This window comes from Annulohypoxylon maeteangense, assembly GCF_022496945.1.
Source record: "Annulohypoxylon maeteangense strain CBS 123835 unplaced genomic scaffold GGS22scaffold_2, whole genome shotgun sequence".
NCBI lineage: Eukaryota > Fungi > Ascomycota > Sordariomycetes > Xylariales > Hypoxylaceae > Annulohypoxylon > Annulohypoxylon maeteangense.
This window is the reverse complement of record NW_025953249.1, coordinates 2,937,133-2,961,203: the sequence shown is the minus strand read 5'-3', so window position 1 is coordinate 2,961,203 and position 24,071 is coordinate 2,937,133. Positions and strand designations below refer to the sequence as shown.

The window sequence follows — 24,071 nt, the reverse complement described above, 5'->3', positions numbered from 1 at the left end:
AGGCTAGCGGCTATGATTTATTTTCGTCTTTCACCTGCCTTCGCAGCTTCGTGACTTCCAAGGTGGCTGAGCTTTCATAAATTCCCTTGGTTTTACTGCCCTTAATTTTTGAACCCCGTTGAAAATCCTCCCCAATTAATCTGAGGCTCAGTTCATTATTCAGGGGTGCAAGGTTGCATTTTCCCTCGGACTCTCCCGAATCTCTCTTTTCGCAAAAGAATTGACGATGAGTTAAAGCAAGCAGCAGATGATATCCAACAAATATGATTTTAAACTGCTGCATAGTAACAATTACTTCACTTTCAGATTGCCCCTTTTTTATACTTCCCCAACTTGTGCATCGTTTGATACCAACCAGTCAATCCGATCACAATCGTTCCTAGCCAATCATGGTCAATCAATCGGTGGCAAACGTTTGAAACATCTTAACAAAGCTGGGCCTTTTTGTTTTTAAGTGACGCAGTTCTAGGACTTCCTCTAAGGGTAATTGGCTCCCTCGGTCACCCCCTGACCGTTCCTTACCGTCGCTTGTCCATCACAACCAGTCTCGTACTAGCAAGACTAGGAAGGCCGGTGAGTTAAAGCAAGCCATTTCTGTGGTCGGTTCACGATCCAGGGGCTCTTACGGCGCTCCTCAAGCCCAACCGCAGTTCTTATGCCAAGCTAAGCAAGGTAAGGTTACACGTCAGAAAAGGATCTGCCAAATGCGCCTGATGCAGCAGCTGTGCAGTTGGTAAGAGGTCTCTTTCGCCCAATACACTCGGATCGTATATATCATCGCTTTTTTCCCCCTTCCCAGCCATCTATCTCACTCCACGTTCCCAAGTTTTTGACTTACCGTCTGTCTCACTCTTTCATTCGTGGCTTCTGGCAACTCTTTTCGCTCTTTTTAATTTTAGATATAAGGGTTTCTTCTCCCTTGTCTCCAAACAATTACTTTCTTTACCAAGCACCCTCAGTGGTTCCTTTCACTCTTTCTATTTTCGTTGCCAAGCACCACAAAGCCGCTACCAACCAGAGCCCCACGACCGTGTAGTTGGATAACAATACGGATCCGAAGATTTGACTGAGCCTTCATTTATATTCCGGCATAGACCCGCTATTCGCTATTCTTTCTGAGAAAGACGTTGATCGATTTAACCCATTTACCAATTATCACTTCTTACTAGAGCAAGTCTCATCTACCAACCCAAACCAGCAATATGAAGTTTCAGATCGCTACCGTCGCCGGCCTTCTCATGGCCGGCCAGGCTATCGCCGCCCCCGCCCCTAGCGCCCCTCTCCAAACCAGGGATGGCAAGACGGCGGCTCAGATCGTCGCCGAGATCGCGCCAGACTCCAAGACGTGCGCCAGCTCCACGGAGTGCCGCACCGCCGACCAAGCCGGCCCCCTGCTCGCCGACGCCATGGTCAAGTACGGCGTCTACAGCGCAGGTCAGATCGCAGGCATCATCGCGCTGACGGCCTTCGAATCCGTCAACTACAAGTACAGCCACAACGTCTCGCCCGGCCGCCCCGGCCAGGGCACCTCGAACATGCAGATGTTCAACTACAACCTGATGTACGCGCAGTCGATCTCCGCGCTCAAGGGCAAGGTCTCGGGCGTCGATGCCAACGCCGCCGACGCCAAGAAGAACGAGGTCCTCGCCCTCGTCAACACCGACGAGTACAACTTCGGCTCCGGCCCCTGGTTCTTCACCACCCAGTGCACGAAGGATGTCCAGTCCGCCCTCGCCAAGGGCGACGACGCCGGCTTCTCCGCCTACATGGGCTGCGTCGGCGTTTCCGTCACCGACGAGAGAAAGGCGTACTGGACTCGGGCCAAGGCCGCTTTCGGTCTTGCCTAAGTTTCTTTTGGAGATGATTAGGATAGGACGTCTGGCATGCATGAATGCATTATGGGGAGTTGAGGTTAGGCATTGATGGCATTGGCATTACTTTTTACGTCGCATCGTTGAGTAGGGAAAAGACAGCGGTTATGTGCTTCGGGGGATTTTTTGGTCGTCTTCGCTTCTGTGTATATTGAATTTATCCATGATTTTTTTATATAAATGATGTTCATGGCATGGCTATGATGATGCTTATGGTTGTCATGTGATGTATGATGAAGCAGTAACACCGTGTTGTGCGATTCGCCCGATGTAGAATCTGTCATAAGCCCTAGCTCCAAGTTCGCGATTAATCGAAAATGAAGATCAGTACGAGGTCTGCTCTAACTTAGTAATACATAGCAGGAGAAGCCTTTACAGTGTCGAAGAATTATATAACAATCGTAACATCCACCATCAATTGACCCCAAGTATGCATGTCTACCTAGCATAGTCCATCCTTAGCAGATACCTACCTAGTCATCAAGCCTCATCTAAAGTTAGGACGAAATCACAAGTTATCTTAACAATGATATCTTTCATCCGAAACCCCCATTTTATTTACTTTAATCCCTTAAAAGGACCGTGAAGTTATGGCAACTATGGCCCCGGAGGAGAGTTATTTGGTTCATGCTATGTACCCTAGACATCATCAACATTATATATACGTACACATAACCCTCCATCACCAAATGCACTTTTGTCAAGTCTCCTGAGTAGACAAGAAGACACTGCAGATGCTGCACCTAAAATGTACCGAGATGCGAGGGCTGATAGCCGGGTATCTGACATCCATATCATCCAATCCGTCATAACCAAGCGCCGCGATTAACGTCCAAACAATGATGTCGCTAGAGGGGTTATGAACCGGGCGTGCTCGGATTGAGGAAGGTAAAAGATCCGTCTGATGATCCTTGCTGGGATTGCTGGTCTGGGTTTCCCGCGAAGAACTGGAAAGAAGATTGATCTGGCCCCCAAGTTGCTGTTTGTGCATAGTTCTCGAAGGCGTCCTGTTGAGTAGTGTCAGTAAAATACCGTATAGTTTCTAGTCAGATTAGCAACATACCCAGTCAAAGTTATTATTATCAATAGCCATGTTACCTCCTCCACCTATGGTAGTGAACATGGAGAATGGCGACGCAGCATTATTAACAATTCCACCAGTATCAGGTTGAAACTCAGGCGTAAGTCCTGTTGTAGTTCCTGCTGTTGTCCCTAGACCAAGATCGATATTTGGGTAAGTCGTTCCACCAGGGGACTGGATACCGGATGTCAAACCTCCAGAGAGCATGCCGAGCGTCATAGCAGCAGAATGCTCGGGTAGCATCTCAGCGCCAAATGAGAAGAGGCTTTCCGGTGGCACAGATAATCCTCCTGCGCCTCCCGGAGCGGGATCCGGATTCTTGAGCTTCCCTAACATGATTTCGAGGATATTTGCAGCCTTGTAAGCTTCCACAGATTCGTGTGATAATGACTTCCAAATCTCCGAGACCTCTTCAAGAGAAGTGATCATTTCCTGTCGTTGTTCAGGCGTCCAGAAAAATCCAGCTTGAGAATCCTGGCGTTTGGTATGCGGGCCATGGTCGTGATGGAGATCGAGAATTACTAGCATAGTAGGAAGTAAGGTGTCTTTCGACGTAGCCGAGATATACCATTTCATAGAACGAAGGCGACCGTTCGGTTGACATTCGCGATAGATCGTTCTTAAATGCTTCAATATTTCTAGTGAGGCTTCAATAGCACTGCGGCGAGAATGGGCATATCGCGGATGTTGCCGCGCGCGCATCATGTGCTTCCTGTGTAGCATGCACATAACCTTTTGATATAGTATATCTAGGTTGAACCTCGCGATAATGAGTGTTACTGGGTCATGAGAGCCCTCTAATGGACGAATTTTTAGATGAGGTGGAAACTCGTCCATAATTTCACGGAGTCTTCGGTCATGAACTAGGATGTCGTCGTAGCTGACTTGCTTGCCTACTCGTGTAACGTCTTGTAGGATATTTCCGAATTCAATGCATAACTTAGTCTTACCGATCATGTAAGCGATCGGACTTGGTTCTGACATCGCCCTGGATGTTGGGAGGGATTTGGAGGTAGGCCCAAATTCCTCATCAAATATATTGTGTGGGAGCTTTGTGTCAGTGTCGTGCTCATAGATCATCGTGGGTAGAGAGACCTATTTGATTGTTAATACCCGGATGTGACAATGGTGATTTCAGCCTTAGTTCTCTCTGTTTGAACTTACTTGGTATGAGAATACGATGTCCGCCATGCGGAGTAAAGCCCATGTCCGACGCCGCATCTCCTATGATAATATTAGCGGGATACACTTGGCAATTTGAAGTTCGAAGAAATTTCACATACTCCTTGAAATGGCGTGACTGATGGGAACCAGTCCGCGTCTCGATGATATCCCATTCGGAAGGCTAATCTTGTGATAATACCTGTAATAATCCAAAGTGAAAGATCCGCGTCCCAACGCGAAGAATACTCCCCAAATAAATAAAGCAGAAGTGTTTCCACTGTATACTCGACTGGCTTGGTATAATCCGCCACTACCAAACATTGCACCGTTCGTAATCGGTATTCTGCTGCGAGTTCCAGGGACCTACCTTTCCACTCTGGAGGCTCGTCTCCAACCTTGTGATAGCTGAGCATTGCTAGACAGAGCATAGCATAGAGGAGACCAATCCACATGATAGTTGACTTAGACGGGTCTTGCCAGTGACTCCGCAGTTGTTGTTGGAACGTGGGCCCGTGGACTATACTAGCTGCAGTATCCAAAGAATTGAAATACCTTGAAATTAAAGTCATTATTGCTGTCCGCGAAGGGAGTTCTGCTCTTAGTTCAACTTCCGTAGCTGGCGGGGCAGACAATAGAAAAATAGGAGAGTCTCGAGCAGTTGCAGGTTTGGAAGACATGACCCTTTGATAACTGTTCTCGAGCTCTTTCTTATGTGAGGTGTAGAAATTTTTCACTTCAGCAATGTCGGCTAGGAGAACATGCCAATGTTCCTGTCCGATATACATCGACTTCCCCTTGTCCGCGTCGACTTTAAGCACACCTAAGGAGGTAGCTAGGCCATCGTCTACGTCACTGTCGCCGTCGTCGGGTTCGACCTCATCTCTCATTGTACCCTCATCTTCTCGCTCGATATGAGGTGAAGAGCTATCTGTGTTGGACGGGGCCGGTGGCGCGGCAGCCGTTGCGGTAGAAACGTCGATATTGGCACCGCCATGCATCAAACTTAGGACTAAACCTTCCAGACGGTCAATACGATTCTGCATATCATCAGGAGTTGAAGAAGCTCCAGCACTACTTTGGTTTTTCCTCCGGCTTGTTGGAGTAGCGTAAACGCATGACTGGGAGTCACCACGCTTCACGCAATTCTCGCAGCTCGGAGTTCCCCTGTTACATTTCAACCTGTTGAGCAGGTCAGCGACGCCGTACTGCACAGAAAACTGCAACGCGTTGGATTAGGGAATCGGAATGCCATTTTCAAGGACCGGTTTTACTTACTTTCTTGTACGGCACGGATAGCAGCTGAGCGGCACCCTATTTCGACGACGAACCACCCTAAACTGCTCCTCGGGCGAATGGCCCGAGGACGATGTCGTAGCAGACGGGGGTGTGGGGGTCATTTTCGAAACGATTTGAACCAAATAGGTAAGTAAGAAAACTATTTTTTAGGGTGCTCGCTCTTGTGTCAAAGCTGTATGCCGGACTTAGGAAGTTTGAATGTTATAAGGGGCCAGCCTCTTTTTCAATCCACGTAAGCCACTTGCTAGAACAGCGTTTTAGGGCAGTATGGAGCAATAGAAGCCAGAAACCAATGAGTAAGCGTCGATGGTTACTTCAGAGGTAGTGGACTACCCTCAAGGGTTTGTATCTTTCGGAGATAGAGAGGTTCTTGCAGAAAGTTCAGGGGTACAGCGACCGCAGTGCTGCCAAGGGTGATGCAATATCCGCTCAATCACTAGCTTTAATAGCCAATGAGACTCAGGAGCCGCAAATGAAGACCTAAGAGGCAAGAAGATCCCAACTAAGCGACCTCGAGATCGTAGACGCCTTAGCCGAGGACAAGCTAAGGCAGTCTTATTACTTGAAGTGGAGTTGCGCAGAGAGCCTAGCACAGTTTGATATCCTGATCCAATACGGATACACAACTGAATAAATGATCAGATACCTACTTAGTAGGTATCTAGGTATCCTAGAGTATAATGACGCGCAACGTCCGGACCGGACAAGCTGATCGATTGGGTGGATCTAGCTATAAATGACTCTAATTCTCCAACGTAGGTATATTCGAAAGCGGCCTGGAACCCGGTCGCAATCCACCGATATAAATAGTACGTTTAAGAGTATAGGCGCCTAGTTCTTCTCGTAGAGAGGAATGCAGGTTGTCTTAAGGGGAGCGACTATAGCGCACGAGCGACTTCGAGAAAGGGTTGGTGGTATTGACGACGATACTCTGGGTTCTTGGTAAGTAAATGTTTTACTATTCGAAAAAGGCTATATAGGCGATACAGAAGAAATTCGGGAATTCCTACAAGTCTATGAAAAGCCGTCTACCGTAAGTAGGGAGGTAGTTACATTTGGTACTTCAATGGTAGAGTTGAGGGTAAGACAATACAACCCGTTGTATCGTATGTAACGGTTCGTATGTACATAAAGTGGCGAATATGTTAACCTTAGCTACTATATAGTTAAGGTAAAGTGAATAAAATTCGATTAATTCTTCTCCTCTATGACAGTGTTGGAGAGGTAGAATAAAGTAGAGCGTGGAGGAGAAAGGGTAAGAGAAGACACCGTTTCTCAGGTGTGTTAGGTAAGATGAAAGTGGTGAGGATTGCGACGGCAGCGTGTTGGAGGGTAAAGGCTATGGTGGGCATGTGGGTATCTCAGTGGAGGCGCCGGAAAGAATGGCGTTAAACCGAAAAGAGATAGTGGGGGAAACCTTAGAAATGATGCACGAACTCCCGGATGTCTTATTCCGGCTTAGCTGTTAATGTCCTAAGCTCTCGACTGACTTCTAGAAAAATAAAACCTCTCCTGATCTTTTCATATGTACGTACGTACTCGTACCGACCGCCAACCAATTGTAAGTTCTAACACCTGATCGAGTATATGGTAGTTATTTCCATGGTATTACCAATTGATTCTTCCAATCCGATAGGCATATTTCTATGCGGATAAATAATTTAACGAGAATCAACCTATCCTCATGCAAATCATATGAAGAGGGAAAATATGTTTAGTAACATTTCAATTGGGGTTTCTGTGCATAACCCTGTTTCATGCAAGGCTACCAAGCAGAAAATTTGGCATATTCCGTATGACTCATACCTGATACTTACTATGAGATAACGTCGTAAGCGGTACGTAGGTGTGCTGCCTATTTTCTATAGAAAATTATGAAGAGCCAAGAAATAGTTATTTAGCGACGGACTTTAGTCATTATCTCCGTATTTAAATATATGACCGTTTCCTTAACCCCTAAATTTGACTTTGCTTTTACTTTTTTCTTGATGTTCATATAATGAATTATATGAGTACCTATGCCAAATAGGTACCACATTAGGCTAGTAGACAATGACAATTAAGCCAACAGGAGAAAATATGAATATGATTGCAGTTCACATAAGGTTACAATGACGTAAAGTATACCATTGCTATTAATTCAAAGGGACACTAATTGAATTAGCTTAAGCTTAATTCAAAGACCATTTGCCATATCCAGGCATACATGTATGGCGTCGCGTTGAATGTTATTACTCATCTCTTGTGGAATAGTCATTTTCGGAGTTGGTGCTACCTACTCCTATGATGACTGCGCTCAGCTTTCATCAGCTCTCATCAACTCTATGCTCTGCATTTTACAGCAATATCTTCTGACAGATTACACCCCCTACGTAGCTTCTGCATGCAAATGGTGATATATGAAATCGGATCTCTTCACAATTGTTGGCTACTAGGTAGCTATTATGTTAGCAAATAGTTTAAAAGGGTATGTAGGACGAAGGGTTACACGTTCCGGGCTCCGAGGCGGATCGTACCGAACCTTGGACTAAGACGGGAGGCAATAGTGGAAACGGAGGCATCAACGGGGAAAATAGTGGCCGAAACTTAACTTCATGTCAACTCGTCCACGACGTCCTTCTATTACTAAAGCACAAAATCGGTGCCCCGGACGAACGGTGCATCTCCGTCATTGGCGCGCCGGCCCGATGAATTTACCGCGGCAGGAACGTGGTGAGTAACGGGTAGATACATCTCAGATAGAGTAGTTTCACTTGCATGAACTGGGTCCGTAAGATAAACTGGGACCCAATCAGATCGTCACGAGGGTTGCACTAAGTTCCGAATATGGTTAATGGTCTATTTTGAGGCTTAGGTACCTAAGTACCTAAAGATAGTAATCGCTAAGTCGCATAATTCCATCCTGCTTCATTTCAATGCCACCAACAATGTTGTTGCGAGCGTGTTAAAGTTGAACAAATGTCCTAGAGCTCGTATAAACCACCTCATGACTAATCTCTTGATGCTTGGATTAATTATTTACCTACTACCCATCCATCCATCCAAGTCCCATTTAGTCAGCTGAGTCGAATTACCAAGGCATGATGCCTCGATGAGACTCTAGATGCTTCACGATGCTGCCTCAAAGACGACATCAATTACTGATTTAAACCATTAAGCTTTGCGATAAGCTCGGGAACCCTCGGCGTTGCAGAAGAATGACCATCTACCGTTCCTCGCAACCCCTATCGCCGATGGAGAAGAGTCATGATGAAGCGGGAAAACTATTCTCGTCGAGTAGTGATGGTGACGGAAGTCTAGACTTCACTGGCGGTGAGGAGGGAAATGATGCGACACGGCACCCTCTACTTGCATCTAGAAGTGGCGATATTGAGGAGGTGACATCAAGGTCCGATGTAGTTCGCGAACGTCAACCGTGGTGGATAAACGTGGCGTTTATAATTTCCTGTTTTGGAACCGTATTTCCTCTGACGTTATTAGCATTATCACTTGACCTTCAGGGGCGGTCAGAACCATCCCCTTTGGAGATCGCATTAGGCGCTCCTCTTCGGCGTCCCGATGAAGATTACGTCCTAGATCCCGAATGGGACTTTGGGGCCCCTAATCAAGTGCGAACGTATGATTGGATCATCGTCGACAAGGAGGGTGACCCAGATGGCGTTGTAAAGCCAATGATGACGATCAATGGACAGTTTCCTGGTCCGTTGGTAGAGGTTAATGAAGGTGATGTGGTCGAAGTCAACGTTCAGAACTCGGCTGTCAACTCCACAGCTATCCATTGGCACGGTATTTTCCAGAATGGTACCAACTGGATGGATGGAGCTGCAGGCGTGACTCAATGCCCTATTTCTCCAGGGGCATCGTTCCGATACAGGTTCAATGTCACTGGCCAAGCCGGTACTTGTAGGTATTCTTCGTACTCACAAACCCGAAATTTCATCGTTATCGTTGCCCCGTATCATTCCATGACGAAGACGCTGATTCATCACGCGCAGACTTCTACCACGGCCATCAAGGAGTCCAGGCTCTCAGCGGGCTCGTAGGGCCGTTTGTGGTTCATAGCCGAGACGAAGCAACGTATCAGCCCATCCCTTATTCGTCGGACCGCGTAGTCCTTCTCCAAGACTGGTACTATGATTCAGATAGTGGGCTAATGCGAGAGCTTTTATCTCCGGGCGTCGAGGATGCACCTATACCTAATACAGCCTTGATTAACGGTGTGAACCAAGCTGACTGCTTAGACCATCCTAGTCGGGCGTGTTCGGACACGGGCAAGTCTTTACCGATCCTGGATTTGGCCCGTGGCCAAGGCCACCGATTAAGATTCTTGAACGTTGGGGGGTTTGCCTGGTTCCAAGTCGCTGTAGATGAGCACGATTCTCTGCCTGTTATTGAAGCAGATGGAACCACTGTTGAGCCCACTTCCGAATCTATGCTAATAATTGCCCCCGGGCAGCGATATAGTACGGTTTTGACGGCAAATCAGTCCAATACAGAGACTTTCTGGCTCCGTGCTAGAATGATAAAAGCTTGCTTTGCAAGTCAAACTCTCCCGGAAAATGGCATCGATGAGGCAAAAGCCATTGTACGCTATCATGCCCAGGATATGAGGCATGAGGACCACGAATCTTCTTCCCTACCCACGACCACTTCAAAGCTTCAGTACATCCCGACATGTAGAGACTTGAGCTCAATAACTTCTTTATCGCCTTCCCCAGCTAAACCCGCCCCAGAATTCGCCGATCACTCATGGCGCATACGGGTTAATCTTGCCATTGGTGACTGGCGATTACAACGAGGCGTCATGAATTCCTCCTCGTTCCGACCGAACCTCAAATCGCCCACTCTGCATCGCGTACTTGATGGCCTCACTTCGAATAATGAGTCGTTCATTCAAGCCGGTATACTAAATTCCGCATTCGATCCCGAATCCGAGTTAGTCATTTCTCACACGGGTGTCTCCGAAACTGTCGACATCATCTTACAGAACATGGACGAAAATGCTCACCCCTTCCATCTCCATGGCACACAAATGTGGATTTTGGGCGCCGGACACGGATACTTCCCAGGTTATAACGTGCTCGGTCTCAACGATGATGGCAAGGGCCTTCAGTTTCCCACAGCCTCGGGAGTCATTGAGAACCCTCTAAAACGAGACACAGTAACTGTCGAGGGTTTCGGATGGGCACTTCTTCGCTTTGTTGCAGATAACCCGGGCGTGTGGCTTTTCCACTGTCACGTAATATGGCACTCCGAAGCAGGTATGGGAATGCAGTTTATTTCCCGAATAGATTCCATGAAGGTTTGGGAACTCCCCGACGAGTCTAAACAATTATGTGAAGTGTCTGAGGAGGAACTAAGAAAAGGTGCTCCGCCAAGGGATGAGATATTCTTCGGTTTTAATCATGATGGGAAGAGATGAAATAGGTTCGTCAATATACGAACGGCTTTTGATCCCTTTGCGCACATTATATGTATACCTAACGAACGACCAAAGCCCGGGGAGGCGACGGAGCTTCGGGGTTACAGTGACCAGTTGCATCAGACGGCTTATAGTAAGATGATAGTGGGAGCTAGCTGCAGGATAGGGTTTTGCAATCGGCCTTAAACACAAACTCCATCGTGTACATAGACATTGATAATTTCTCCGGTCAAGTAGTTTAGATCCTGGTTACCATGTGAAGGCTATGGAAGCAGGTACATACGAAACAAAGTTGTAAATATGGAGTGTACTTATACATAGTCGTTCCTCGACCACACAATGAATAATATTATAAAGATATCACATAGAGGCAAGCCAATGAAAACATAGGTTGGGTATGATACTTCGATCTTGATTAGTGAATTGGCCCAACTTTGTGACGCCATCCCGGTTGATTTGTCACAGAGAAAATTTAACAGATATATATAGATATCCATACGTATTGATTCTATCCTGTGAATCAAGACATATGTCGAGGTCTAGAACAGTCTGATTTGTCCCACTGTCACGAAAGGATATCTCCTTAGGCTAGTATTCTTAGCTCCAGGAATAAAGCTATCCCTTTCCCCCTTAACTATTATTAATGTAGACTATTCTTAAATCCACGGCCTTCCTTGATATGGCTGTGATGTCCATCTGCAAGGTCCCCGATTCGCCTAATTCGTTGAGACGCAGAATGTCCGAGTGTATTGGTCTGGGCTCCTTGTACATATTTGAGAAAGTTTGCCCCTTTCTCGGAATGCTGTATGATTCTGCTTAGAACAAGCAGTCTTAGAATAGGAGGTATATCGTGTGTTCATTCCCATACCAAAACATAATTAAAAGAGACCCATGTAAAAGCGGTTCAAGAATCAGTCAACTGTATAGGTACATATATTTCCTCCTAGGATAAGATTCCTGCCAGACCTAGTAAGTTAGATAAAGGTAATAAAATATCTACTTAAGCTACAGTTACCAAAAGGACGGCCCATTTAATCGAAAGAGAAGTGCCACGCCAACGAAAACTCATAGGAGAGGAGTTCTGTATGCTGAATTACAGGGAACATGATAATGGCAGATAATGGGGTGTACTCCGGTAGAAACAAAGTTCCTGGCCCCACTCACGCGAGGTATCCCCAAGCTTGTCGGCGCGTGCCAGGCAACAACCTTACCCCACCAAAGCACAAGGCATATATACCGTTTTTATTACATTGTCAATTAATCTGGATTCACTCCAATAGATCAATGTGGTTGTTGGTCTAGTTGGTTGTGGACAAGAAGGAATAGATAAAACTGTCCGGGGTTTGTCGTAGGCCCTAGGTTCGAGTCGCGTGGAGGGCGCCAGGCAAGCCAACTGGTCAGGTCAAGTCCCCGGCTCTGCTGCAAGCTGATCTTTTTTTTCATTTTTGTATTATGTTGATATTCTTTACTATTATCCATTTCCTATTAATTCTTTTCATTTGATGCCCCATCATCTTACTTCCCTACTTATTATTACCCCTTTTCCATTTCTCATACAAACTCCACCACAAGGAACTGGCCATGGGTACCCATCCCACATATATAAAACGATAATACACGATCAAACATTTTTAACCTAACGTATTTTTGTAACTTTTACGAATAATGTAAAATCACGAAAGGATGAACCCAGGAGTTTCCCACTAAATGTCCCTCTAGATTAAACATTTATAACAAGGGCCACTGAAATGAACACCACCATTTGGTCAATTTATTCGTATTGTGATCATGATATGCGAAGCTATCTGTAGTTTCCAGCAAGGTCCCTCGGTATGTTAACCGCATCAACCTTGAGATCCTACCGAACCCTAGCTACGCAGGGGAGACACGTGAATCCCATCGAATACCTAACGTAAACGCCGAAGCATAAGCCGTATGGCCCTTGATACCCCATTCCATAAGAGTATTCATTGTGTTGCGCCGATTCCTACCCCCTTTACCCCGCGGCCGCACATTTCAAGTCATTCATCAGCATCCCCGGCCTTATAGGTAGGTCAATCATAGCCCCTATCGTCAACCGGAATTCATTCTTATCATAGGTGTAGACAGACGTCTAGGTTCATGCTGCCGCAGCCTCGTCCTCCTTGAGTACACTAAACTGTTTGAAGTAATCCGGGTTGCCCTCTAGTTCCTCCTTGACCTATAAACAGACAACCATATTAGCCATGAAGCACATCTACGGCATTACATATGGGTAGCAACTTACGATGTCCAGTCCACCAACCAGCTCGCCCGAAACCCACAGCTGCGGGTACGTCGGCCAGTCCGCGAACTTCTTCAGACCCTGCCTCACGTCGTCGTCGGCCAGGATGTTAAAGAAGCCGTACTTGACGCTGCGCTCGCGCAGGATCGCCACCATCTGGCGGGAGAAGCCGCACTGCGGCGCGCTAGGCGTGCCCTTCATGAACAGCATGACAGGCGCGGCCTTGACCAAGCCAGCTAGTCTCTTGTTCAGCTCCTCCTCGGGGGACAGCTCGTCATCGACGGCCATCTTGTCTGCGGAGCTGGCGTCCCCGTTGTTGGTGGTGGCGGAGGTGCCGTTGGTCTGGGGCTGGCCTGAGCTCGACTTGAGTTGCTTCTCGATGGCGGTGCGGACGACAGCGGCGTTGCTGCCGCTGATGCTCTCGATGACTTGGTCGTTGCGTTGCAGGACGACGTACGGCACGGCCATGACGTCGTACATCTCCGACACGTCGCTGAGGTCCTCGGCGTTGATCGATACCCAGCTGGCCGGCTCCTTCAGCTCGTCTTTGAGGGCCTCGAGGACGGTGCGCATTTGCGTGCACGGCGCTGCCCACGGGGCGTAGAAGTAGACGATGAGGAGGGTAGACGAGGGAAGGGATCCGACGTGGGCTTGCCACTCGTCGAGGGTTGTGATCTCCGTCAAAGGCGCCATGTTTCTCGTCGATTCGAGGGGATTTTTCGTGTGTCTTATTCGAGAGATGAAAAGGGAATCGTAGGTCTTAGATTCGGGTTTCAAAGAAGGACTGTTTGTGTTTTTTTGGGATGGAAACGTGATTTGCCCCTCCGATGAATGCGCCGGGTTTACTGTAAGGTTTCGGTGGTAACTAAAGGTGGGCTGGACGTGGCGCTATTGGGGAGCTAACAACTGCAATCCAATGGCGGGGCAGTTGATTACCTACCACTCTTTTTTTACCCCAAGAGATCTTATCAATCAGTTCGCAGAAACCTCGGGAACGTATTGCGTCATCTTGGATGACTCCTACCTAAACAAACGCAACTCCCCCTGAACAAAGTCCGGGCGTTACTAGGTACCATGTTACGACGTCTATTCACAACAATTATCCTCTTTCATATTGCACATCTGTACTATATTATGATATTGTAATGATCAATAGACTTATATGGATATATATGACTGTGTGATATAGGATAATATATTGCGAAGTCATGTTTGTACATACCTAATATCAAGAATAATCGACATCTTGGGTAGCTCGGTGAAAGCATCGTGGCATACGTGGTGCCGCTCAAACTCCATTGCAAAATTCTACTATAATTGTAATATAAAAAAGCAATAATTGTGTAACATTTGACAATTAGGTGGCTTAAAACATTTTAGGCACCGATGGTACCGATATTTTCCTGTTGTGCTACGATGCGCAGTCTCACTTTAGTCAAAAAAAAAATCATTTTCAAGGGGATATCCGGGTAGCTACTGGGTAGCTCCTATGACAAAAATACAAGCCATCACTGCAGCCTCTGTTCAAAGGCTTTATCTAGGTAATGTCTCTGCCCCATTCGTAAGTCAAGAGTTGTAACAACAATAGCGTCAAACCTCCAAACCACTGTAGGTAGGTAAGCAATTAAGAGGACAAAATAAAACAGCCCTGGAGGCTATCAAGCATAGAAATACGGCGCTGTTCTGTACGACGCGCCACAAGTAAATTGTCAATAGCTGGCGGATATTGCTTCTCTGTGCCTGTCACCCATCTTGTCGGGCGAGAATTACTTGCTTGGTTAGTCTCCTAAAACTAGATGTAGGTTGGCCGCCGAAGATTCTGGTAACAAAATTCCTGGTATGCATTCATTAGCTGAAAATACCATCATTCCAATCAACCGCAAATAGTAGAAGTAATGATATGCATGAACGCCAAAAATATCAATGAGGCGGGACGAGACGTAGACCTCGTCTTCAGTGCTAAAAGCAACTTTTAGTATATTTCGTTAAAGAAGTATCTCGTTCCTGCTGGGTCCTTAAATATACTCCGGTATATCCCGTTAAGACTCCGAACGCACTCTATCTTAATAAACCCCATAAACCCCAGGCGCGGAGAACATTACTGGTCTCCTATTCTAGGCCTCAGAGGATTCCATCTGCATCAAGTCTTCGTTACAGGAAATGTGGACCCCATAAACCTAGTCCGCGGAGCTAACTGCCGTAGCGAGTGAATCCATCACCGCTTCCTGGTCATCCCCTATAGATCCAGCTCTCTCTTCATTCTTGGTCATATGGGCTTTCGCCTCTGCTCTGAGGACCAATTCACGTCTCTGCCACCAGTCTTCTTCGATCTGGATAACTTGATCAAGTAGAGCTTCCTTCTCTAGCCATTCCTGTCTATACATCTCTTCCATCTCTTTGCACTCTTCTTTTAAGGTTTCGCCTTCTTTCGTTGCCCACTTGACATTTGCTACACATAACTTGTAGAGTGTCTTGATGTCCATAGCCAACTCGTTGTTGGAGAAGCCTTGTTGCTCTGTCAAGGGAGTGAAAAAGTCCGCCAAGTCGGAACCTGTATCTCCATCGTCGACGGCGTCGTCCTGACCAGCGGCATGGGATTGTGGGGTTTTGATGATAATCTTCAGCTTTCCTGACTTAGGCCCGGTCTGAGTCTGCATACTCTTGGGTACGGGATCGGATGGTCGTAATGCCTCAGTTTCATGAACTGTTCGCATGTGCTTAGCAAGCGCATCGGATCTGGTGAAAGCGCGGTCGCATTCTGTTATTATCATTAGCAATTACCTCTAGGCACTCTGTTGATCTGTTGTATTTACCAGGCAAATAACAGTAGAAAGGCTTTTCTCTTGTGTGGCTTCTCATATGAGCCTTCAGTGCATATCCACTGGCATGCGCCATACTCTTTCTAGTACAGCCAACCCATTCGCAGGTGTACTTCTTCTGTCGACTTTCGATATGATCGTTGTGAATGTGCTCGACGAGTCTGTCCATATTGCCTAGGTCGCCCGCCCGACATCCATCCCAGGCGCACACTGTGACCTGTTCCTGGAATTCATCCTCGTCTAGCTTTGCATTTATTGGAGAATTGGGAATGTCCCCGGAAGTGTCTGATGAGATATCGCCATCTAAATCATTGTCTGATTCTTGCTCAGGTTCGGGTTCGACATGGACAGAAGAAGAAGCTCGCGATCCGTCGCCTAACTTCTGTCTTTTCGAAGGGGGCGGCGCTGGTTCGTCAACAACTCCGGTGTCATCAAAGTCATTGTCCGCTTCAGGCGAGTCGGACGATAAGGAGCTTATCGACGAAGAATCTGATAATAATACCATGTTGAATTATGCTAGCTGTTACGTCGCAGGCAGAATTTCGGAATTGGTGGGCGCCACGCTCGTGTGATGGGATTTGATGGGTTTTCTGAGCGCAACCTTACGCGATTAGATTTGAAGCTATCGTGTAATGTTTGGAAGATTTTCAGAGTTGGAGGAACTAGGATTGAATTAAATGAGTAGATTTAAAGATAAATAGCATGAGAAATTGCGGAGATAGATTAGTCGTGATTAAATAGATACTGTGGAAAGTTAAAAAGAGGTAAGACAGCAAACGGTAGAGGCAGGAGGCGACATAGTGTAGATTATTCGGCGATTGATGCTCTTGCCGCGCAAAGACAGCCGCGTCGGAACGTTAAGGGCATGTATGCATGATGCGAGTTCGTTCTCACGTCTAACGTGGATGTATGAATAATTTAGTATAATGCAGGGGTGATTTTATGTAAATAGACGAAATTTGTTAGTGCAACTTAGTGCAACTTAGTGCAGATGATGCGAGTGCCATAGACAGGTACGAAGTACGAGGCTCCAATACTGAAAGACTGAAGGAGCAATATGGAACCCGAGGACCGGGCACGAAGCACAGCCCACTTTCTTTTGTAATGGAGCAGTGATTGTACTTGCCAACTTGCTCAGGTGCCAGGCACGAATCCAAACTGCGAATAAATTGGAACTACGAACAACTTCATCCTTTAAAAGCCCCAAAATCTGACATGTTACTTCCACAATTGAAATCAGGACAGTTCTGCTTAACCTCAATTTATTAGAGTGTTCCGTCCAGGCCGGCCAGGTATCACTCAAGCTTGAGCAACTTGAATATACTTGAAGCTCCCTGGTCCCTCACTATTATTGCTGTGACATCACCTCCACCTTCCACCTCCGATTTATTACTCTTATCCCGATTCCCGACTAGTTTGAAGAAAACTTGACATTTCCAAGATCCGAATTCACCGCCTAAACAATAATAACACATCACCAAAATGGCTTCCTTGAATCTTTCTACAAATGGCCCTTCGATTAAGAGTAGCTACCAAGGCGTTATTAACGCCCCCGCTCCTCCGTCAGGCAGCTCTTCTACATACGGTCAATGGGCTTTATTCTATGTCCAAGCCCCCTTAGCAAATGCCTTTCAAGATAGTGGAGGGAAAGAAAGTGTTTTGAAGGTCCAATCGACTGGTTCTGGTGAATTAGACGACCTCATCGAAGACTTCAACGAGGGTCGTATTCAGTTTGCCTTTCTCAAAGTCAAGGACCCGAATACTGGCTTGCCTAAATATGCTCTCATCGCATGGGTCCGTGTGCTCTTTCTTGACTTCGGGTTATTGTGGGTTGGCTAATATTCTATAGTGCGGCGGCGGTGTGCCCGAGAGGACGAAAGGCTACTTCACAAGTCATCTAAATGCTGTTTCTAAAGTTCTTCACGTATGTAGATCGGCTATTTTACAATTTGAAGCACAACACTAACTAAGACCAGGGATATCACATACAAATCACTGCTCGTTCCGATGTCGACCTCGAACCCGCAAATATCCTTCAAAAAATTTCTGATGCGTCTGGTGCCAAGTATACCGTCGGTGGAAGTGCACCTGTCAAGAGTGGAGGGGCGCCACCTCCCGTAAAATCGAAGCCTGTCTTCTCTACAACCTCGACCGCTACCATCTCCTTCAACCCTATAGTTGCTGCACGAAATGCAAGCTTGAGGAAGACAGGTGATGATGGCTGGGGGGATGCGCCGCAACCTTCTAGGTCTGAGCTTGAGAAAGTTGAATCGGCATACAAGCCAACAAAGGTCAACATGGCCGAGCTGACAAGCCAAAAACAAGAACCTTCGAGATTCAATGGCTCGAGTCAACAGGACGATAGGCCTAGGGATGTAATTGGAGGAGGATACCAACCGGTTGGAAAGGTTGACATTGCTGCTATCCGAGCCGCCGCGAGGGAGAAGAAAGATGATCGACCAACCCCAGTCAAGGGTGCCTACGAGCCGGTGGGCAAGGTCGACATTGCCGCTATCCGAGCAAAGGCTCAGAAGCCTGACGACTCTGAGCCTCAAGCTGAAGCTGAAGCTGACGAACGACCGAGGTCTCTGTCAGAACGAAGCGCGGCGTTCAACCAGGCGGAACGGATTACGGAACTTCCTAAACCGAAGGTTGCTAAGAAGTTCGGTGGCGCATCTGCTTTTACGGGTACTAAACCACCTACTCCTGGAGGTTTTGGTGGCCCGTCATCTACCCCTGCTGCCCCACCTGTTGGATCTGCGAGCCGAACCTTCGCCGACCAAGGAGGAAAGACGCCTGCCCAGATCTGGGCCGAGAAGAAGGCACAACAAGGCGGTGCTTCTGGCGCCGGCAAACCTCTAACATCACCTATTGCTGCGCAGACAAGTGGAGGGGCTGGGTGGCAGAGCGGCTACACTGGCAAGAGCTGGGCACCGGTTCAGACAGGTGCATTCGCGCGTGGCATCCCGGGACAAAAGACTGGCGATACCGAGAATAGCCAAGAAGCTCCAGCATCTCCGGGAAGTGTTGGTGCCTTACGTGACCGTTTCAAGGAATCACCCCAGATAATTGCTCCCGCCCCTTCGGCACCGAAGATTCCGTCACATGCCGAGGACAACGAACGTGCACCGCCGCCACTGCCTTCGGCGTCGCGACCTTCGGATGGCGCGCCATCGGGTGGCTTTGCACTTCCCGGTATGCCCCCTCGTCCACCTCCGGTTACGGATGAAGAAGAAGAGGAGCCCGAACGTGCGCCTTCTCCTGTTCGCATAGCGGTGCCCGTCGCTCGTGGTCCTGAACCTGAGATCGAACCGGTGCACGAACCACCCCGATCACTCCCCGTGCGACAGATCGAGCAAGAGCTTCCTAGGGAAGAAGAACTACCGGTAGAAGAGGAGACTCATGATCCCCGTGCTGCTGCCACTGCTGTTGCCGAGTCTCAGTTTGGTCATGATCAAGTGGCTGAGGCTGCCGCTTTAAGTGGAGGCAAACGCGCCTTAATCCAGTACGATTATGAGAAGGCGGAAGACAATGAGCTAGAGCTCCGAGAAGGTGAATATGTCACAAACATTGAAATGGTGGATGAAGACTGGTGGATGGGTACCAACGCCCAAGGCGAGAGCGGCTTATTCCCTAGCAACTATGTTGAACTCGTTGATGATGAAGAGGAGGCAACTGCACCTGCCGCCGCAGCTACCCACGCCGCGGTACCTCCCCCTGCACCCGCAACCGCTGCCGAGCCCGAGCCCGCAGCTGCAGCCGGCAATGGACATACGGCTACGGCTCAGTTCGACTACGAGGCTGCTGAAGATAACGGTAAGAAATACTCGGTTTTTCCATCCAAGTATATAATGATAGAATAACATACTAACAAATGTGGCAGAGCTGAGCTTCCCTGACGGAGCTACGATTACGAATTTGGAATTTCCCGATGAAGACTGGTGGTTTGGTCATTATAAGGGAGCATCCGGCCTGTTCCCTGCCAATTATGTGCAGCTAGACGAGCAGTGATTCCATCCTACTCCCTTTCCTCTTCGGTGAAAATGTAACGATGTGGCATTGCAACAGTATGGCGGTTGTTGATTTGGAGAACACCTAGACAGGAGGCGATAGTTATCAATTCAACGGAGACGACGTGATGAGAGTTTGTTTTCGTTCGTAGGTAGTTGGAGCAAAAATAAAAGTTCTTCAATCATAACTACTACCCGGGTATAGAGAATTGTGTCAGCTTGTAAATATTAAAATACCACTACGTATGTATGTACACGTAGTAAGACTAGACTGTTCTACATACCCTTGGCGTAGGTATTAAGCCTTTTTAACCCCTCTCAGCCCTACGATCGGATCTGCTTTGGCGTTTCATATATATACGGGGTTATCCAAACTCGGATTTATGTGCAAGGCTGGAAGCACCCGTGGGCGTTTAAAAAATAGTAGTAGCAGTGACAGATTTGAATCATAGATTCTTAGCAACCTTGGAACGCAGCACCTACTTAATAGTACATACTACTAAGTTAATACTCAGTCCATATGAGTTACATACATATCCTAAGTACTTACTAAGTATTTAGGCACTCATATTTTCACATGATCGTGATTAAGATTAGGTACGATAGGTTACAGTCAGGTAATAGATGTACCGCGGCTAATAAATAACCGCCGTCTATGGAAGCCGCGGGAGACGACGGACGACGTCTTTTTCTCACAGCCTCGACAAGGACTGGATGAATTTTGCCGCAAGATCTTGGCAGTGACGCGCCGGTACCCAATTGAGAAGAAGAATTCGTTTAGCATTCGTGAAATTCGGAGCATTAAATAAATACTTACTACGCCTAATCGGATATCTCGGCTTCTTAGCGCGAACTACTCTTTCATGTATGTACCATAATAATATTAATAGTCCGCACTAAACAGCCTTCCTCGTCTTCCTAGCAGCCTAGCTGGACGGACTTTCACTGCTACTAGAGTAACTAATGCCCGAGAATGGTTAGGTAGGCAGTGGAATCTTGAAAGCCTTTCAGCGCGCATAGATACACTACACTGCCTTCATCTCCATACACGGGCACACGCATTTACTTCCAAAGTAACAGTGCATCGCCAAGACAACCACTACCCATACGTGGCTGAAGAATGATTGGGGGAGGCCGCCAATGGGATATTCCGAAGACATACATACATGACTATCTGGCTGCCTGGCTATTAGACGTGTACATTATCTATTCAAACAAATTTGAGATCAAGGAGCGGTCTACATTAGCTTATGCGCTGTTCGATCTTCATATCAACCTTTTACTTACGCACGTACATCGAATTGGGCAAGTGGTAGCTTTTAATCTAGCATTTACGAGGTCTGCGTGGATCTTGTCGTTGATGACTTTCGATGTGATATGTACTATATGTTGTCTCTTGTTGTAGAAAGGGGGATTCTGTGTAACGGTTTTCTAACCCCCAAAAGAATAAAGAGGACTAAGGGGTTATGGAGGTTCCAGTTTCAAGGCATGACGCGTTTCGGAGAGGCGAAGATGGCGGATTCAATGTTATTGGACTACAGATACATGAATATGTATGTGCACATGCATTACAGTATGCACAAGATGTATATCTTGGTTAAGGACTGCGTGTATTACATTATGAATGTACCCAGGTAAGTACCGAGTTAAATGTGCGTATCCATATGATTGCATATATAATGCTGAGCCACGCCGAATTGCGTGCCGGATTGCCGCAGTGGCTACCTTCTTTACCTAGTAGGTACTTAAACCTTAGGCGCAGTACTTAACCCACTATCCGAAACAGTAAAAAAAAGCGCCGGAAATATATCAAAGGTACCCTACAATACGATTGTGCTTTACATGTACATGGCGTCTCCTTGAAACTCTTTCTAAAAGAAGGAAGCGCCTGACCATCCTAATGCAAGCCGTCCCTGCTAGTCCGCCTTTTGATCGTACATAGGTACATATTTGACCCACCACCTTCTTTTTCGCACACCTTCACCTGTTCTTGAGTCTCGACTTCTTATTACTGGACTTTTTTCCATCAACACCATCAAGTCTTTTGTCGTTTCTAAATCCTGCGACATCGCAATTCATTACCTTTCATCGTCAGCCGCCGAGAAGCAAAGGAAGCATCTCAGCACATTGAACCAGGTACGTAATGGCGCATTGGCACAGAGGAATTTCATTGCCTATTCTGGAGTTCATTCAAGCTTTCAGGCGCAAAAGCCTTCGGGAGATTATCCTTCCCGCACCACCATCTCTCTTGGCTTTTTCTAACTAATTTCATCGTCGCAGACAACCTCAATTTACATTTCTATCAATCAAACTAGTCCAGATGGCTAGCCACGGCTACTATAATCAGGACCCTAACCAGGGCTATGGTGGTGGTTACCCTCAACAGCCTCCCCAGGTAAGTCACAATTCAATGAATCGCTTCAGCATCCCTAGAATGGCAATGTCGCAATCTCGTCAAAACACCAAAACCTATCTGCCAAGGCTCCACTCTACCCGTTCCTGCACCCCGCGAGCGCCAAATCGCTGGGTCAGCACGCAATGCTAGATTAAATGATACCTTAAATCTATCAGCGGTAGCATACGCTGTTGCCCTCAAATTACCTAGCAATTTCATGACAAGCGAGAAGCTAACTTGATAAATCAATAGGCGTATGGACCTCCTCAAGGACCCCCTCAGGGCCAGTACTATGGTCCTCCCCAGGGCCAGCCTCAGATGCAGTACCAGCAGCAACCCCCGCCACAGGAGAGGAAGCAGAGCGGCGGTGGTGGCTGTTTCAAGGGCTGTTTGGCGGCATTGTGCTGTTGTTTCGTCTGCGAAGAGGGATGCGAGTGCTGTGCCGACTGCTGCGAATGCTGCTTCGAGATGTGTTAAGATGTTTACATCCCACCCGATACGATAATGATGCCTTAAGAAAACGGGGATGACATATCGGCGGTTATTTGATGAAGGCAGTTTTGTAAGAGGGTCGAATAATATTACCTACCAAGGTATGGAGGGTGCTACCTCGGCGGTATCGACACTTACGAGGAACAACAAAATTCGATAGGATGAATTGGCTTTTGCAATGGTAGTGTGAGCACCATTATGGCGTCTCTACTACCAAGACATTGATTTTTTTTTCACTTCAGGGGTAAAATGGGCTTTCGACATTAGTTCGTGATGATACTGAACAATACTTGCTGGTTTTATGTTGCAAAGACATAGCATAGGCTGCTTGCTCGTCTTTACCAATACACAGTTTTCTTCTGTCACAAATACGTTGTTCATGCTGTGCATATGTTTAGTATGGTAGATTGCTTGTCGGTGCCTCGTAGCAGTTGGTCAATCCGGTAGCATGTCTTATGCTGTGTCTCTGGCACTACGTCGACATTGAAGTGCGTGCCAGCATAATTTTCCATTGTGTCTTAGCACAACAAACCCCAAACGTTGACGATTCACCTGTGCCACAATTCAATGAACTACCCCAGATACTACTATGTATCTTACGGGCCGAGAGAAGTGAATAACCTTGCTAACTGTCAAAGGACACGTAGATAGAATAATTTAATCTTTGTCCTTGTCTTCACCTTTCTTTACTAGTTTTATCCCCGAGAATGAAGACAAGAACAATCTGTTTTCTTTGTATTTCTATAAATAACCCTTAGTCAGTGAATACCATGTCATGTAGTAGCACGTCGATGTGATGAGTCTAATATTTGAGATTTCCTGTACGTGAGCGAACCAATCAAAGCGAACAATGATGATGCATAGTCTTCAGCGACGAGGGAATATACCCACTCTGCCTTCCTATCACCTCAGAGCCTCATCAAGGACAAGCATTCCAGTGCCCAGTGCCCAGAGCCCAGAGTCAAGTGGTTAAGCTCTGGTTACGTCACTTTCGTTAATCCAATAACTGGAACTACCTGGAGGCTAGTAGACAGTGTAACTTATACGGTGCGTATAAAACCCACTGTTCATGTAATAAGAGGGTCCATTATCAACTATTGATGGTGGGGTGCCGCCACCCGTCCAATGCTAGGGAGCCGATTTCGCATGACAAAAATTCGAAAAGCGCATTTCAAAGCAACTTTCCAAATGCGATATTCCGTCGTTCCCATCCCCAAACTTCACAAATAATTATATCGTCTAGTTAACCAACACCCCT

At 46.9% G+C, this 24,071-nt stretch overlaps 7 protein-coding genes across 7 annotated transcripts; 4 read left to right on the top strand and 3 right to left on the bottom strand.

Moving 5' to 3' along the window:
• Positions 1-1,202: 1,202 nt before the first annotated feature.
• GGS22DRAFT_184995 (uncharacterized protein) lies at positions 1,203-1,847 on the top strand (the record flags this gene model as incomplete). The annotated part of the gene is made up of 1 exon (XM_047964257.1): positions 1,203-1,847. One exon carries the CDS (start codon positions 1,203-1,205, stop codon positions 1,845-1,847), a length of 645 nt encoding a protein of 214 aa, XP_047823252.1.
• A 554-nt stretch (positions 1,848-2,401) lies between these two features.
• On the bottom strand, positions 2,402-5,954 carry GGS22DRAFT_70846 (fungal-specific transcription factor domain-containing protein). Its single transcript, XM_047967870.1, has 5 exons — positions 5,392-5,954; positions 4,236-5,295; positions 4,117-4,176; positions 2,935-4,047; positions 2,402-2,878 (listed from the first exon to the last, which is right to left on the bottom strand). The coding sequence occupies exons 1-5, from the start codon at positions 5,511-5,513 to the stop codon at positions 2,729-2,731; spliced, it is 2,505 nt and encodes an 834-aa protein (XP_047823251.1). The 5' UTR covers positions 5,514-5,954; the 3' UTR covers positions 2,402-2,728.
• A 2,375-nt stretch (positions 5,955-8,329) lies between these two features.
• On the top strand, positions 8,330-11,122 carry GGS22DRAFT_153828 (putative multicopper oxidase). The gene is made up of 2 exons (XM_047959930.1): positions 8,330-9,315; positions 9,408-11,122. The coding sequence occupies exons 1-2, from the start codon at positions 8,610-8,612 to the stop codon at positions 10,832-10,834; spliced, it is 2,133 nt and encodes a 710-aa protein (XP_047823250.1). The 5' UTR covers positions 8,330-8,609; the 3' UTR covers positions 10,835-11,122.
• A 1,473-nt stretch (positions 11,123-12,595) lies between these two features.
• On the bottom strand, positions 12,596-14,019 carry GGS22DRAFT_153827 (glutaredoxin). The gene is made up of 2 exons (XM_047959929.1): positions 13,101-14,019; positions 12,596-13,034 (listed from the first exon to the last, which is right to left on the bottom strand). The coding sequence occupies exons 1-2, from the start codon at positions 13,788-13,790 to the stop codon at positions 12,954-12,956; spliced, it is 771 nt and encodes a 256-aa protein (XP_047823249.1). The 5' UTR covers positions 13,791-14,019; the 3' UTR covers positions 12,596-12,953.
• A 1,034-nt stretch (positions 14,020-15,053) lies between these two features.
• GGS22DRAFT_153826 (uncharacterized protein) lies at positions 15,054-16,752 on the bottom strand. Its single transcript, XM_047959928.1, has 2 exons — positions 15,911-16,752; positions 15,054-15,855 (listed from the first exon to the last, which is right to left on the bottom strand). Exons 1-2 carry the CDS (start codon positions 16,419-16,421, stop codon positions 15,275-15,277), a joined length of 1,092 nt encoding a protein of 363 aa, XP_047823248.1. The 5' UTR covers positions 16,422-16,752; the 3' UTR covers positions 15,054-15,274.
• A 213-nt stretch (positions 16,753-16,965) lies between these two features.
• On the top strand, positions 16,966-20,115 carry GGS22DRAFT_153825 (uncharacterized protein). The gene is made up of 4 exons (XM_047959927.1): positions 16,966-17,710; positions 17,766-17,840; positions 17,893-19,732; positions 19,800-20,115. The coding sequence occupies exons 1-4, from the start codon at positions 17,399-17,401 to the stop codon at positions 19,925-19,927; spliced, it is 2,355 nt and encodes a 784-aa protein (XP_047823247.1). The 5' UTR covers positions 16,966-17,398; the 3' UTR covers positions 19,928-20,115.
• Positions 20,116-21,663: 1,548 nt separating this feature from the next.
• GGS22DRAFT_153822 (uncharacterized protein) lies at positions 21,664-23,260 on the top strand. The gene is made up of 3 exons (XM_047959926.1): positions 21,664-22,062; positions 22,207-22,321; positions 22,574-23,260. The coding sequence occupies exons 2-3, from the start codon at positions 22,247-22,249 to the stop codon at positions 22,796-22,798; spliced, it is 300 nt and encodes a 99-aa protein (XP_047823246.1). The 5' UTR covers positions 21,664-22,062; positions 22,207-22,246; the 3' UTR covers positions 22,799-23,260.
• Positions 23,261-24,071: the final 811 nt, after the last annotated feature.

What these genes read in the sequence shown, in the direction of transcription:
- GGS22DRAFT_70846 (XM_047967870.1), bottom strand. Translation starts at nt 5,513, where the DNA reads ATGACCCCCACACCCCCGTCTGCTACGACATCGTCCTCGGGCCATTCG. An exon ending in TATCCGTGCCGTACAAGAAA is followed by an intron (nt 5,296 to 5,391) that starts GTAAGTAAAACC and finishes CCTGCTCAACAG; the next exon opens with GTTGAAATGTAACAGGGGAA. An exon ending in CAGTCACGCCATTTCAAGGA is followed by an intron (nt 4,177 to 4,235) that starts GTATGTGAAATT and finishes ATATTATCATAG; the next exon opens with GAGATGCGGCGTCGGACATG.
- GGS22DRAFT_153828 (XM_047959930.1), top strand. Translation starts at nt 8,610, where the DNA reads ATGACCATCTACCGTTCCTCGCAACCCCTATCGCCGATGGAGAAGAGT. An exon ending in CACTGGCCAAGCCGGTACTT is followed by an intron (nt 9,316 to 9,407) that starts GTAGGTATTCTT and finishes CATCACGCGCAG; the next exon opens with ACTTCTACCACGGCCATCAA.
- GGS22DRAFT_153827 (XM_047959929.1), bottom strand. Translation starts at nt 13,790, where the DNA reads ATGGCGCCTTTGACGGAGATCACAACCCTCGACGAGTGGCAAGCCCAC. An exon ending in TGGTTGGTGGACTGGACATC is followed by an intron (nt 13,035 to 13,100) that starts GTAAGTTGCTAC and finishes GTCTGTTTATAG; the next exon opens with GTCAAGGAGGAACTAGAGGG.
- GGS22DRAFT_153826 (XM_047959928.1), bottom strand. Translation starts at nt 16,421, where the DNA reads ATGGTATTATTATCAGATTCTTCGTCGATAAGCTCCTTATCGTCCGAC. An exon ending in TTTCTACTGTTATTTGCCTG is followed by an intron (nt 15,856 to 15,910) that starts GTAAATACAACA and finishes TGATAATAACAG; the next exon opens with AATGCGACCGCGCTTTCACC.
- GGS22DRAFT_153825 (XM_047959927.1), top strand. Translation starts at nt 17,399, where the DNA reads ATGGCTTCCTTGAATCTTTCTACAAATGGCCCTTCGATTAAGAGTAGC. An exon ending in CTGTTTCTAAAGTTCTTCAC is followed by an intron (nt 17,841 to 17,892) that starts GTATGTAGATCG and finishes AACTAAGACCAG; the next exon opens with GGATATCACATACAAATCAC. An exon ending in CGAGGCTGCTGAAGATAACG is followed by an intron (nt 19,733 to 19,799) that starts GTAAGAAATACT and finishes CAAATGTGGCAG; the next exon opens with AGCTGAGCTTCCCTGACGGA.
- GGS22DRAFT_153822 (XM_047959926.1), top strand. Translation starts at nt 22,247, where the DNA reads ATGGCTAGCCACGGCTACTATAATCAGGACCCTAACCAGGGCTATGGT. An exon ending in ACCCTCAACAGCCTCCCCAG is followed by an intron (nt 22,322 to 22,573) that starts GTAAGTCACAAT and finishes ATAAATCAATAG; the next exon opens with GCGTATGGACCTCCTCAAGG.